The sequence below is a fragment of the Megalops cyprinoides genome, chromosome 7, assembly GCF_013368585.1.
Source record: "Megalops cyprinoides isolate fMegCyp1 chromosome 7, fMegCyp1.pri, whole genome shotgun sequence".
Lineage (NCBI taxonomy): Eukaryota > Metazoa > Chordata > Actinopteri > Elopiformes > Megalopidae > Megalops > Megalops cyprinoides.
Window position 1 is genome coordinate 11,704,903 of NC_050589.1, and position 14,292 is coordinate 11,719,194.

Sequence of the window (14,292 nt, forward strand, 5' to 3'; positions counted from 1 at the left end):
ATAAGAGAAGAAAACAGAAAAGAAACAGAGGATTACTATTTCCAAAGGGCTTGTTTTCTCCCTGTTTAAAAATGCACTCAGGTTTGACTGAATAAATGGAGGATGTGACAGCTCCCCCTGCAGGCGGAACAGTGTCACACGCGCTGGCCTTTCTGTCCCCGGCATTAGAGCGCCGGTTAATTTTTCAGCAGACCTGAGCTGAAACACATTAGGGCTGTCAGCTTGTCTGTGTGCAGCAGTGCATGAAGCTGGCAGCCCGGGCCCATCTCTAAAGCACAGTTTTATTAGGTTATAACTTCACTACATCTGGGTCCTCTCTCTCTCTCTCTGTACCTCTTTACCGTTTCTCTCTCCCTCTCTGTGTCTCTCTCTCTCTCCCTCTCTCATACCTCCTCCCCTATCTGTCTCTTTCAAATTCATATTCAAATTTAAATAAAAAAAATCTTTCTTTGCATGGCAGGTTATTTTGTCATGCAAATTCAGAGCTGGTTTTCCCATGGTGCCTTTCTCTGGATGGAGCTGGCTAGTCTCAGGGCCTTCAGTGGGAGGAAGCAGCCCATTTCAGCTCTGTGTGCTGTATTTGGGGCATTTCTAGGGATGCGTAAAATAATTTCTCATGATTTGAGGCAGAACTGTTTAATAATTCTTTTCTGCCTTTGTTTGTGTTCCATAAGAATGGATACGTGGAGAGATTATTTTTATAGAGATTTTTATGGAAGAATCATATTCGTCATTTTTTAACTATAGAAAAGTATGCATGCCTGCTGTATTGCTCAATGCATGTATTGCAAAGTTAAAGCTCCCTGAAGCACTAATCCCCAGACCCAGGTAAATATACCTGGAGGTGTGCACCTGGCACTGGCTCTTAATGTGAAGCACTAATCCAGACCCAGGTAAATATACTTGGAGGTGAGCTCCAGGATTCTGGCTCCTAATGTGAAATGGTACTTATTTCCCTGAGATCTGACTTTTTTCTGGTAGGCCTGGTTTTGTCCAGGTTTACTGTCAGTGCCCAGGTCTAGGAGAATTCAGGAGTTCTAGGAGTTCTTTCTCTCATCTCCTCTCTCTCCTCATTCCCTTTCTCTCATTATGCATCTTGCTCTTTCCCTTTCTCCACCTCTCTCTCTCTCTCAGTCCCTCAGCCTCCTCCACGGATCCCTGTGTGCTTACCCTACTCTGTGGCCCTGCTCACTCCCTGCGCTTAAGAAGCAAACGTTTCCTTCACAGTAAAGCAGACAGATCACACACACAGTAAATTATTCAATAGTGCATCTCCAAATTGTTACTGTTGTTGTTTTGTTGTTGTACACAGAGATGACACGGTATTCTTAATTCTCTTAATCACAGTGCTAAGGTTCAGAGGCTTGTAGTGAGCGCACTTTGCTAAACAAACACAGTATGGCTGCACGTCGGGCCTGCAGCTGGGAGCGGGGAGACCAGGCAGCTGCAGAGGGGGAGTCCTGCACTCACACCACAGCCTGGCACCTGCCCCTGCAGCACCTGGGGAAGCCAGCATTCCCCAGAATCTGCTACCTAATGCTAATCTCTCCCAGCGCTATCCCTGCCCATTCCCAAAGTTCAGCCCTGTAATAGCTCAGCATTCAGGAGTATACTCTGCACCCACACACACACACACACACAAGACACACACACACACACACACACACAGTCTCGCGGTCACACTCTCTCTCTCACTCACTCACACACATAGACACCGATGACTCAAAAAAAGTGGATTACGACTCTTTTAATAAACACTGGCAGTCTCATTTTATTAATTCAGTTACACAGTAGCTCTGTTCATATTTTGGATTAAGACACGCTCCTAACGCTTTTGAGCTCATTTGAATTTAACAAATGTGTCTAGCTCAGATGCACAACTGCCGTGTCAGTTAGGTTGAACCATCACACAGCAGTCACCCGGCAGGTTAAGGTACAGCTCTAAACATAACCATCATACCTGGACACCGCAATCAACAGCTGCACTGCATATTTGTATTTTTACGGTTGTTTCTGTGATTGAGTGTTGGGTAACTCTACCCTCTGTCTGTTCTTCTGTCCAGCCATGGGGCTATACGTACCTGTCAGAGACGGGAATTGGCGCAATTTCACCGCCTCCTACACGAGCTGCTTTTATTTTTGCAACAATAACCACCAACATCAGAAGTAAATTACTGCCTGACAGATTACACCAACCGAGTATCAAAAAGTCACAAAAGCAGGGCCAAAAGCGGGAGTGAGAGAGAGAGCGTTACATGAGACATGAAGCCCTTCTGAAGCCCCGGCAATCCCACTCCACACAGCAGGAGTCTAAAATCAGCCAGACAGGCCTCACAGAAACTCTTTAAACTTTCTCTTGGCTGACATTGTGGTGACAGACACCTTTCTGCCAAGCGCACAAGGGCACAGACATGGAAACCAATTAGTGTACCTTGCTGCCTGACAACAGGTGAACTGAGAAGACCCCTGAGCTTTTCTCTCAGGCTCCTCCCCCCTCTCTAGCCAGAGGGCACTCTCCTCACCCGATTGGCTCTTCAACTCAGGCGCTGAAGGCAAAGTTTGTTCAGAACTGTTTTCCTGGTTTTTCTGTTTTGTTTTGTTGTTGTTTTTTTTTTTTTACTTTCAAGGACGCGCCTCTGTCTCGCAAACAGCGCGCCCTGCTGCGCGATGCCAGCTTCCCTTCTTCCGTTCAGCGCACCGAGCGCACAGATGCGTCTGCCTAATTGCTTAATAATCAAGCCAGATTTCACTGCAGTGCTATTTCCATCCTGTGATTCACCAGGAATCAAATTGTTCCATATGGAATGATGTCCACCTCCCGGGAGATTATAAAATCATATCAGATTTGCCGTTATCAAATGGCAGATAACTTGGCAGAACAATACTTGTAAACAAAACTCGCAAAGATATTGAAGAAGAAGGTTTGGACAGATCATCAAAGCGAGAGGCGGCCTGGTCTGACAGAGAGCTGTGTGCTCTGCGGGCTTTTCTCAAAATAGCAGCTTCTCATTTAAATAAATGTTGTTTTTCCATTATCTTCCATGGTTAGCTTGTGCTTGGCACAAACCTCTGTAAGACATATTTTTAGTCAGAGGCAGCTGCATAGTCAGGGCTTGTCTTTGCAGCCTGATGGCTGAATGAAGGTAGACATTCACTTAACCTGGACTCTACCATCAGTTTATGCAAAGTTATGCGCTGAGAGCCATGCAAGTACACACATTACATTACTGTCACTTTAGCAGACACCCTTATCCAGAATGATTTGCAATACATAAGTTACAATTTTATCCACTTACACAGCAGTGCCCCAGTAGGGATTTGAACCAGCAACCTTTCAGTTATGAGCCCTGCAGGGCAGTCATTGGCTGTCCTGAGGACGAGCATGTGTCCGTCACCCACAGGGCCAGAAGCAGAGATCCCTGAGGCAGGGATCCTCCTCACAGCACTAACAGGCAGCCAACCCAAAGCCTGGCTAAGAGAAGCACTATATTTATCTGACTGGCTAATGGCACCACGCTGTCCGGAGCTCCATAATCACAGCCCTGCTTGGCCTCTAAACACCACAGGCTAGCTGCCAAATGTCAGACAGAGGCGTTTCGAGTGGCTCAGAGTCGCCCACTGATAATCTCCCAAACACGGGTTTGTGTTACCGGCTCTCAGAGAGTCGGTCCCCACTTGTCTCGCACACACACACACGCACACACACACACACACACACACACATACATACATACAGACACACACACCAGCACTCTGTGGGTAGGTCCCTGCCTGTTCCTCTCACACACACATACACACACACACACATATACACACACACACACACACACACACACACACACCCACTCTTGGAGGCTTGGCTCACAGCCTGTTCGCACCCCTACAGCACCAACAGTTCAGTAATTCTCAGAATCACCACACCAACACGCATTACATCCCCCTCCTGCAGAATCACCACACTAACACACACTCTGTTGTATTGTCACAGTACAGGCTCATTCTCTCCCAGGACTCCCCTTTCCCAAACTGTAGCCCTTATCTTTGAACAGGCTTCTAGTCTTAGGGTGGGTGGGACTCTTTACTCACATCAATAGCACGGATGTACTGTGAGTATTTCATGTGAGTATTAGACCAAGGTAACCATGCTGTACGACCAAGTGTTATTGTGACATTTTGCCTGCAGGGGTAAAATGTCTCCCAGCAAACGAATGCAGTCACTGTGAGTAATGGATGAACATGTAAGCTAGAGGTCAGGAGAGGAGCAGGAGAGGAGCAGCTGCCTTTCTAAAAGGCTAAATGTCATTGGCCAAAGATCCACGTTCTTGATTTGCCAATCAGCAATCCTTAAAATTAAATGGATCATTACATTTTTTTTAAAGGACAGCCTCACCCCGAGGTTAACAACTGCTCTCATTCGATGATTCTATATTATGCTCTAAATGCTGCAACAGGTTTCAGGGTAGAATTCCATCAGGGTTATGAGGTTTGACAGCATGAGCTCTTCATTATATACAACTGTTTTCCAGTCAGGAGGGAGCAAGACACTCACACAAAAAAAAACACAAATTCACTAACGTCGGTGAATATCTTCAGGTACTTCCTGCTGTTTTTGGTGTTCTTTTTGTCAGAAATATGCCTTCTGTCAGTCACTACATTGAAGTGTATAAATCTGCTTTAAAACCGGAATCATTTGCTCAGTTCACAGGCTCCCAAAGAGGATCTCTTTCCTACTGTAAGGGGCCCAGAGAAAGTAGGACTTGCTGGTATTTTCTGTCCTGCAGTTGAAAACAGGAGCATCTCAACAAGACACTGCTGTAGTGTGTAAACTATGAGATGGAGGTGCTGCACTCCAGCAGAGGCAATGGTCCCATTTGTGTTCTGCTTCAGTTAGACAAGAATGAAAACCTCCGGCATCCTTGGTCCCCAGACTGCCTAAGATGTTTCTGGCTTTTGTTCCAGCTGAATGTTTTATTACACAGTGGGATCGGTTACTGTGATGAATTACTGCAGGTGGGCATGTGCAGGGTGAGAAAGGAGGGATGAGGAATTCCCGGAGGATTGATACCACCCCAGATACGCAGATTACACCAGCTTTCCACTAGTTTTTCTCTCCTTTTTTATAAATTTGGGACGCCCAGTGCTTTTTACCCATATCTCTCCCCAGTTTGGAATACCCAGTTGTAATAGATGCCCTGCAGCTCTAACACCCACCACCAATCTAACACGTGAACATGTTGTCAACTCCCACTACCCCATCCATGCATAGTGGGGATCACTAGTAAGCTACGTGAGGTTAAGGCCCTGGCTGACCTAACGTCCCCTACATCCCCAACAGCACAAAGCTAATTTGTTCAACCACTATCAGCTCCCGGTCATTGTCGGCTGATGAGATAGCTGGGATCATACCTGGGATGTAAAGCTCAACCTTTAACTTGAAACATCAAGCTCTTTTACTGGAACAGCCACTCAGGAGACTCCTTCTTCTTCCTCTTAAGAGAAAGGAGGCATGCATAGGCTGTGTGCAAGAGTATTGCAGGATTGCATTGTCACTTCACTGCACATGCACAACTGCAGAAGTCGTCACAAAGAGAGGCCTAATGCACAGCTGGTGACTCCAAACAGGGTTTTATGGGTAAGAAAGATAAAATAAATAAAATAAATAAAATCAAGGTGATTCATTCTGAATGGTGAAATGCTGGTGGGCTGAATTCATTACTAATAGTATAATGAATTGCCAAGCAGGAATAACAATGATTTATTGAACTGAATTTACATTGCAGTTGCGAAAATAAATTAAAGCTGATGCTTGCTAATGTTCTCCTAATGACTCTGCTGCTGGGTCGCACATGTTTTTTGTATTAAGACCTGAACTGTCTTATTCATACTGTCCTACTGTACAAGATGGAAGTTACATTGTAGTGGAGGAACAGGAAGTTAGTTTCAAACAGCTGGGATGGTTTGTCACGGTATGGCAGCCATTATGGCTCAGTTGCTCGGTGTTTTCCTCACCCCCAGGCTCCGCAGATGGGCACTCTGATGGGGGTGTACCTCCCCTGCCTGCAGAACATCTTTGGGGTGATCCTCTTCCTGCGGATGACCTGGGTGGTGGGCATCGGCGGGGTGATGGGCTCCTTCATCATCGTCTTCATGTGCTGCTCCACTGTGAGTATCTCTCTCTTACCTGCACAGTCACACAGAGAGGTGGGCCACCGTGCCAGGAAGTGACACAGGAAGTCTCACCCTCTTCTTAAAATAAATCGTTTGAATTCAGGCCCAGTCCTGAATTAGCTCTAAATTATCCCTTTCTGTTCTTTCCCCTCAACTTAATATAGACCTAATATAGACTTTTCTTCATGCCAAAGAAATGCCATGTTTTTTTCATTTTGGTATGTAATTGATATAGTACCATAACTAGAGCGGGGCAAGCTGCTGGGGGTGGGGTGGGGTGGTGTGTGGGGGGAGGGGGGGTCCATCATCCTTAGCATTGCATGATGATCCCAGATCAGCCAGGATGGAGAAAGAGAGAAGAATAGAGATCAATAGGTATAGTGTACATGTGCCTTTCACACTCATGAATCAGTGTCATTACAGGAGATTGAAGGTACTTTGATTACGTATGCATGTTTGTCATGAAAAAAGGTTTGATTTCCATCACTTAAAAGAAAGACCTGTGACAGCCCACACCATGTCAAATTAACAGAATTCCTTCAGCACTGAGGATGAGAGGAAGGGGGACCCCTCACTCTTTCAGACAGTCCTAACTCAGTAGGAATGCCTGCCATGAATCTAAAACTGAAAAGGTATCAAATAGAGCAGCAACTTTTAAATCCAATGACTTCTGTGTGGATGTACCATGGGGCAGACATTTTCTGTCATCATTATGTAAAAATATAAATATGTGGTTTGGTACTGATATAAATACATAATCGTGACAGAACATGCCCCTAATAGAGCTGCACTATTCTTTTCAAGAGAACACATTTAGACAATGTTCATATCACCTTGTTTGCCTAAGCCAGCTGTATCAGTAAAACAGATACAGCTAGGTCAGGCCTTTCCAGAGGCTGGAAGCTGTTAATATGCACACAGATAGCGCCAGTTTTGTCTGTCACACCTAGCCCTTCCAAGAAGAATCTGAATGCTATCTGTTTGATATTCAGGATTCTGACTCTCATGTAGGTAGGCTATTACACCACACAGCTTCATTGTCTCTGTCCCATGTGAATAACAATTTGACCCTGAAAAAAAACAGGGAAGGTGATACATTAGAGTCTGTAGGCAGAAGCTAATGACCTCCAGTGTCTTTTTTTTTATCAATGCTGTATTTGGCTAGTGAACATGATACTAGAGGTTGTGTGTTCACACGGAGGAATCTCTCTGTTGAAGCCTCAGCCTCCCACAGCGGTAGGCACTGCTGAAACCCTCTTTGTCTGCTCTCCTTCCCCTGGGAGTAGGGCCACTTCATTACTGGTCCATTAGGAGCTAATTGAGTGCGGGTGTCATCGCTGCCCGGCAGGGTTAGCTGCGGCTGGACTTAACTTCAGCTCTATTAGAGACAGTCCCAGCCTCCCTGTTGAGGTGCACCTTTTGGAGGGAAAAGATCTGATCGGTATAGGTGTGTACGCACATGCCTCCTCCCTCGTCTCTTCCTTTTTCCTCCATCTCACCTGTGCTCTTCTTCTTTCTGCCAACATTCATCTCAGTTAAGATCAGGTGAATGTATAGTATAACTTGACCTGACTGTGCAGTGTAACCTGGCATGACTGCACAGGGTAACCTGGGCTGACTGTGCCTGACTACGCACTGTAACCTAGCCTGGCTGTGCAGTGTAACCTGGGCTGACTGTGCCTGACTATGCAGTGTAACCTGGCCTGGCTGTGCAGCGTAACCTGGGCTGACTGTGCCTGACTGCGCAGTGTAATCTGGCCTGACTGTGCAATGTAGCCTGGTCTGACTGTGCAGTGTAACCTGGCCTGACTGTGCAGGGTTACCTGGCCTGACTGTGTCTGACTGTGCAGTGTAACCTCTCACTGCTGTGACATGCACTCTTGCACATATCAAAAGGGTTCCGCCTTATGCCATCCAGGACAGAGGTGGGTACACACACACACACACATAGCCTCATAAAGCCTCGGAGCTTGTTTATTTGTTTTATTTGTTTATGAAATTATCTCTGATTTCAGCTGTATTCTCTCACCCTATGGGTTTGTTAATGATGCTTCTCTGCAGCCATAGAATCCCATAGCCTTAGGCCACTCTCAGCCCCGAACCTCACTGATCCACCGAGACAGAAACGCTTAAATAAGAGCTGACGCGGAGAGGAAGTGGGCTTTTTTTTCCGTGATGAATGCACTTTTGTGTTTTTGTTTGTCTGCCCACGTTAGTCCTTGGCGGCGGCAGGCAGGAGGATGGAAGGCGAGACTCAGGTGTAAGGCAGTTCCGCCCGCACAGCACGGAGACGCTTACAGTGAGGTTTAACCCTTTCTCCTTCCACTCTCTGCCCTCAGACCATGCTGACCGCCATCTCCATGAGTGCCATCGCCACCAACGGAGTCGTGCCAGGTGAGAGAGACAGTGTGTGTGTGCGTGTGTGTGTGGGAGGGTGTGTGTGTGTGTGTGTGTGTGTGAGTGTGTGTTTGCCAGCACGTGCTGGTGACCAGCATGCTACCCATGTCAAAGTACCCGTGTAACCATAGTAACCCCATTGAACCGGAGACCCTAATCACCAAGCCCCTCCCACTCCTATCCCTGTGAAAGCTGGAGTGATATAATAAGTATATAATAAGAAATATGAAACATATCCTATTACATTTTCCAGTTGAACATGAAAAGGCGAATACAAAATTGGGTTTCTCACTACGTTAATCCCCTGCAATGTTAGAAAAAAAAGCCCAGAAAACCAGTTTTTTTTTTTTCTTTTAAAGAGAAGAAATACAGACAGACATCCAAAAGCTCATTTGGAGCATGATTCAGATAAATCACTCCTGCTAGAGGCACAGGACCAATCACGGGGCGGACACGTTACCGTGCCGATGTGGAACCATCTGCAGCCGGGAATGTGCAGAGGCCAGTCGTTTTTATGGTGCTCAGCGATTAGGGAAAGACTCCCCTGGGATCAGGGACAGTAGCGAAACGCAGCTATAGAGCCAGGGAGTGAGTGATCCCGAGTGCTCAGTAAACACACACTGTAGCAGCTGCTGTTGCAACTGAAAAAGAAAGCAGGTCCAAGCCAAAGGCATGGATGTATGTATGAATTAAAAGACTAAATTGAAATAGCTCTAATAGAATGGGACATGGGGGTTTCTCTCAATTGGCTCAGTCCTACAGCTCAGACATCACTAGTCGAGCCCGGGCTATGTCATTGGCTACGCTATGATCAGGTCTCCAAGGTGACAGGACACAGTTGCCTTCATCCAGCTGGGGTAAGGTGGGCTAGCATCAGTCAGGGCTCCTCCAGTCATCACTCCGTCCCCTGGGGGGGGTTCCTCAGACACACACTGGCCACCCAGCTGCCATCAGTGTGTGCTGGGCTGCCCTTTCCATCAGCCCCGGCTCTCCTGGAGCGCAGCATACCACGGGTGTATCACCCTGTTTCAGCACTTCCTGTATGGTCTCCAGGCTGCACAGCCAGTCAAGCAGGGGACTGGCCAGTCGCCATTTCCAAAGCTGGGGATGAAAGGATAGAAGAGATTTTAATAAAAAAAAATAAAGGGAAAGGCTGGGAGATAAAGATTCCTTACGCTCTGCGGTGCTTATGATACCTGGCGCAGCCCTGCTGGGCTTTGGATGACTCTCAGTCTGCCAGCTTTCAGACAGAGGCAGACGCATCACTCCCAATGAGTCACCGATCAAATCCAGGGATTTGAGGGTTTGCAGCAGCCTAAGCGCTGAAAAAAATAAATCAATGTATGCAGACATTAAAAAATAAGGCACTGAGGACAGTCCAATTAGAATATAAACCCCAGGGATAGCATTCAGACCGACATATGGCGCAAAGCTGTCGTAAACAAGTCTTGTAAGGACAATTGATTTGATGTGTATGTGGTACATCCAACAAAAGTGCTTTGCCTGGGGCTCCTTTTCAAACACTTATTGACTTTTTTTCCTGAAAGAGTAACACTTATTCCAAGCCTCTAGTAGAGGCAGGCGTTAAATGATAACTGGATGATAAAGAACAATAAGTGTCATAGATTTCTTTTATCAGAGCGCAGACCCAGGTGACCTTTAAGCTGTATTGATTGAGGGAGCATGGTCACACAGAGAGTAACTCCTGCCAGTCTTTAACCGGGTCTGTTTTCTGTTTTGCATGCGAATGGCAGCCGGGGGGTCCTACTACATGATCTCCCGCTCGCTGGGCCCAGAGTTTGGGGGCGCCGTGGGAATCTGCTTTTACCTGGGGACCACCTTCGCAGGGGCCATGTACATTCTGGGCTGCATCGAGATCCTGCTGGTGAGAATGCTGTCCCCCCCACCAGGGACCCCAGGGACAGGTTCAGTCTAACCACAGCACGCTTCCTCCTTTGGTTTGAGAGAGGCGCTTCAGCATGTCCTGCCCTGTTGTCTCTTGCGCAACATTTTGAGTTTGGCTGTCCCTGCTCCTCACAACTGACACGATCTTGTGATGAGTCAAAAAACAGGTGAAACTTGATTCAGTTTGTAACTCATTGTTAAGGACAAAATTAACACTATTCTGTCTTGATAACACTGTATAAATTCAAATGGTGTATTTGGTTTTATCCCCATCCTCACTCTCTTTCTTTCGTTCCGTCTCAATCTTTCCCTTTCTCTCTCCCTCTCTTTCTCTCACACATTCTCTGTTTCTCTATCCCTCTCTTTGGCTCTCCCTCCTTTCTCTGTCTCACCCTCTTGCCTGTCTCTCTTTTGCTCTCTCTGTTTCTCTCTCTCTCTCGCTCTCCAAAAGCTTTTCCAATCTTACATAGACTTTTTTTCTTCCTCTATTTTTATCTGACTCTGTTTCCTCCTCTTTTGATCCCTCTTTTGTTCAGACAGATTTTATATTTGTTCATTGTCTCCGTGTCTGCCTCTCTCCTCTGCCTCTCTTCTGTGTCTGTTCATTTGGCTCTTGTTCAGTGCTGTTACCAACGATCACAGGATGGGGGTGGTTCTGTCACATACGTACTCCAGCTCCCATAGATACATTTATTCAGTCCTCAAACACAAAAGCAGCCTTTCTTGACTGTCTAGATGCGAGGACATTGCTATTTATCAGGGTAATTTATTTTATTAGATTGTCTGAGGGCTTTGTGTGCTCTGTCCTTTTTATGTAGTATCTATAGAAATACAGAAATTACTTCTTTATCTTACCAAACCCCATTAATAAAACATGCCGAACAGATCAAAGTAGACCCACACAATTTTAGCCACACTGAATACTCTGCTATGAATTCTGCTGACTTACATTATAAGCATGGGTGAATTTCAATCAGCAGTCCTCTTATTTTCATGGCTGCACATACATACATAAACCCTCTTAAAGAGCTGAACAGTTTGTCTGTGCTGTCCTATAAAGACAGTTATTATCTCCAGTGCAAAGCTGCTTCACACTGAAATACAATGAAATATTTTCCTTCTCTCCCTCACCCCGTCTCTCTCTCTCTCTCTCTCTCTCTCTCTCTCTGGCGGACAGATCTATATCGTTCCCCAGGCAGCCATCTTTAAGATGGAGGGTCTGGAGGGCCCGGATGCTGAGGCGGCCTTGCTGAATAACATGCGTGTGTATGGTACCTGTGTGCTCTCCTTCATGGCCATCGTGGTGTTCGTCGGCGTCAAGTACGTCAACAAGCTGGCCCTCGCCTTCCTAGCCTGCGTCATCTGCTCCATCCTGGCCGTCTATGCCGGGGTCATCAAGACAGCCTTTGAACCCCCCGACTTCCCGTAAGTACCCTCCCCCTGGGGATGGTGGCAGCCTAGGTTCAGTCTAACAGTAACAGAAATCATAGTGATGATAACAATACTACAATATAATTTTTTCCTCTATATTTTATTTCAGCCATTTTTTTTTTCATTAATGTGCTTTGTATGTAATATTTAATGACAAGTAAGATGCTCTGGAAGAGTTTCTGTGAAATAAATTTTAAAAAATGAAAACTGCAACACACTTCCTCCCTTACTTTGATGAATTGCAGGAAGGAATTCAAAAAAAAACTCAGTCTTAAAGTTAATGACAAAATGGCAGACGCACAATTCCTGAAAGCGGCGCTTCCCCTGTCCGCTGACTTCTTCCCTGCAGAGTCTGCATTCTGGGAAATCGAACTCTGGTCACTAAGGGCTTTGACGTCTGCGCCAAGGTCATCGAGAAGGACAACGGCACCGTCACCACCAAGCTGTGGAGGATGTTCTGCGACTCCGAGTTCCTCAATGCCACCTGTGATGAGTACTTTGTCAACAACAACATCTCCCAGATCCAGGGCATCCCTGGGGTCACCAGCGGCATCCTGGCAGGTGCGGGACCTTCTGAAACACACCTACCCTACCTACCTACCGTGCCCTTTATTTGGAAAACATCCACCTGGCTGACAGACAGGCACTCTTTGTGTGATTCGGAGAACGCTGGAGAGAAGGATAAGCCAAGAAATCATGACAACGTGACATTTTGTGCCCCAGAAAGTTAACACACACCCACTTTAGTGTTAATCCAATAAGGTTCCTCACATCACACATCACAATGGTAACTCAAAATGATAGAGTTACACCCTTGTGTTTTAGGTACCTATAAGACACATCCCGACCTGCTGAGGAGCATCTTTGTTCCTTTTGAATTGTGTTTATTTTTAGTCAAACAGAGTTATTGCATTGTGGTATTATGTGTTATGCATGCAGTGACCCTCAGATCTCTCCCCCTGGCAGTTGTCGGAATGAAACGTACAGACCATCTGTTCTCAATAACATAAGACATCACAAGACCTTCATTAATTATAAAGGGATATTTCAGCAAGCCTACAATATTTAGGCCCAAAGGCCCTACGCACACACATATACGCAGTGTGCATGGTGTGTTAAACACACATACATACTCGGGTGTGCACTTTCAACGGACTTCAGATGATTGAAAAGGTCATGGTGTGTATCTATGTCTGTCTCCCTGTCATGCAGAGAACCTGTTTGGCAACTACATGGAGAAGGGGATGATGTTAGAGAAACGAGGCATTCCCGCAGTGCAGGACCCGGATGAACCCCTGACCAACACCAACCGCTACGTCCTGGCCGACATGACCACCTTCTTCACCCTGCTGGTCGGCATCTACTTCCCATCTGTCACAGGTCAGAGGTCAGAGGTCAAGGAGAGGACCCTCCCCATTAGGGAATCGGATAAACAAAATCTGGGAAATGTCATGTACTGAAACACACACACTCATAAGTAAACACACACACATACATGCACAGGTCAGAAGACACACACAGACATGCAAACGTAAAAACATGCATATGCATGAATGCACACACACACATACAAATAATCACAAATACACATACACACTTAACTTGCAGGTACAGTATGAACAACACACACGCACACAAACAGGAATATGAACTTCACTTGAAATCTCATTTAGGTTCTCCCTTCCAGGACTTGCTACAAACTGTCAGCCTTTTCTGTGCTGACAAGAACACTTGATAATGACATTTTAATGACATTTTTATGATAATGACATTTTAATGACATTTTCTGTGTTATTGCGGGTGAAGATTCATTAGATCTGTACCCTCCAAGGTGTCAGGAAGGGGTGGAATTAAATGGGATTAAAATGGAGCAGCGAAGTGTGAGCGCATCTACATAGAGATGCAGGAGATACACACACCCACCAGCAAACACTCCAGCACTCCATCACAACCATATTATTACCGCACAGTACCTATTCAGGTAATGCACTTATTCAACTGCTGCTTATGATATAATATACTAATACTAATATATAATATCATAAGTAAAATCCAAAGTGCAGCATGTAGAACAGGAAGAGGCCAAATACACTGTTGTAAATTAAAGCACAAACTGGAAAATAAAATACAGTTTCAGCACAGGCTTCTTCGGTTTCTGTTTCTATGCCTTCTATTACAGGTAACTTCATAATGTCTTCATAAAGCATATATAGCAACTGAAAAAATAGAGCTGGCATTACAAGATTTCATAAATAATTGCAGTGCCTCATAACAACTGACTCACAGATGTAGTAAAACCATTCATACGGAAACATGGTATGTTATGGACAGTTCTTGTGAAGTTCATTTGCTTATAACCATTTACTAGCTAGTGATAATAGAATGCTTATT

General features: G+C 45.6%; 1 protein-coding gene across 1 annotated transcript in view; it reads left to right on the top strand.

Annotated features, from left to right (window-relative positions):
- Positions 1-14,292, top strand: part of slc12a5b (solute carrier family 12 member 5b) — a 77,881-nt gene that overhangs the window by 50,701 nt on the left and 12,888 nt on the right. Inside the window, exons 4-9 of the mRNA XM_036533013.1 lie at positions 6,016-6,162; positions 8,508-8,562; positions 10,320-10,450; positions 11,648-11,895; positions 12,251-12,462; positions 13,114-13,281. Coding sequence (XP_036388906.1) covers positions 6,016-6,162; positions 8,508-8,562; positions 10,320-10,450; positions 11,648-11,895; positions 12,251-12,462; positions 13,114-13,281 — 961 coding nt within the window. The remainder of the gene's footprint in view (positions 1-6,015; positions 6,163-8,507; positions 8,563-10,319; positions 10,451-11,647; positions 11,896-12,250; positions 12,463-13,113; positions 13,282-14,292) is intronic.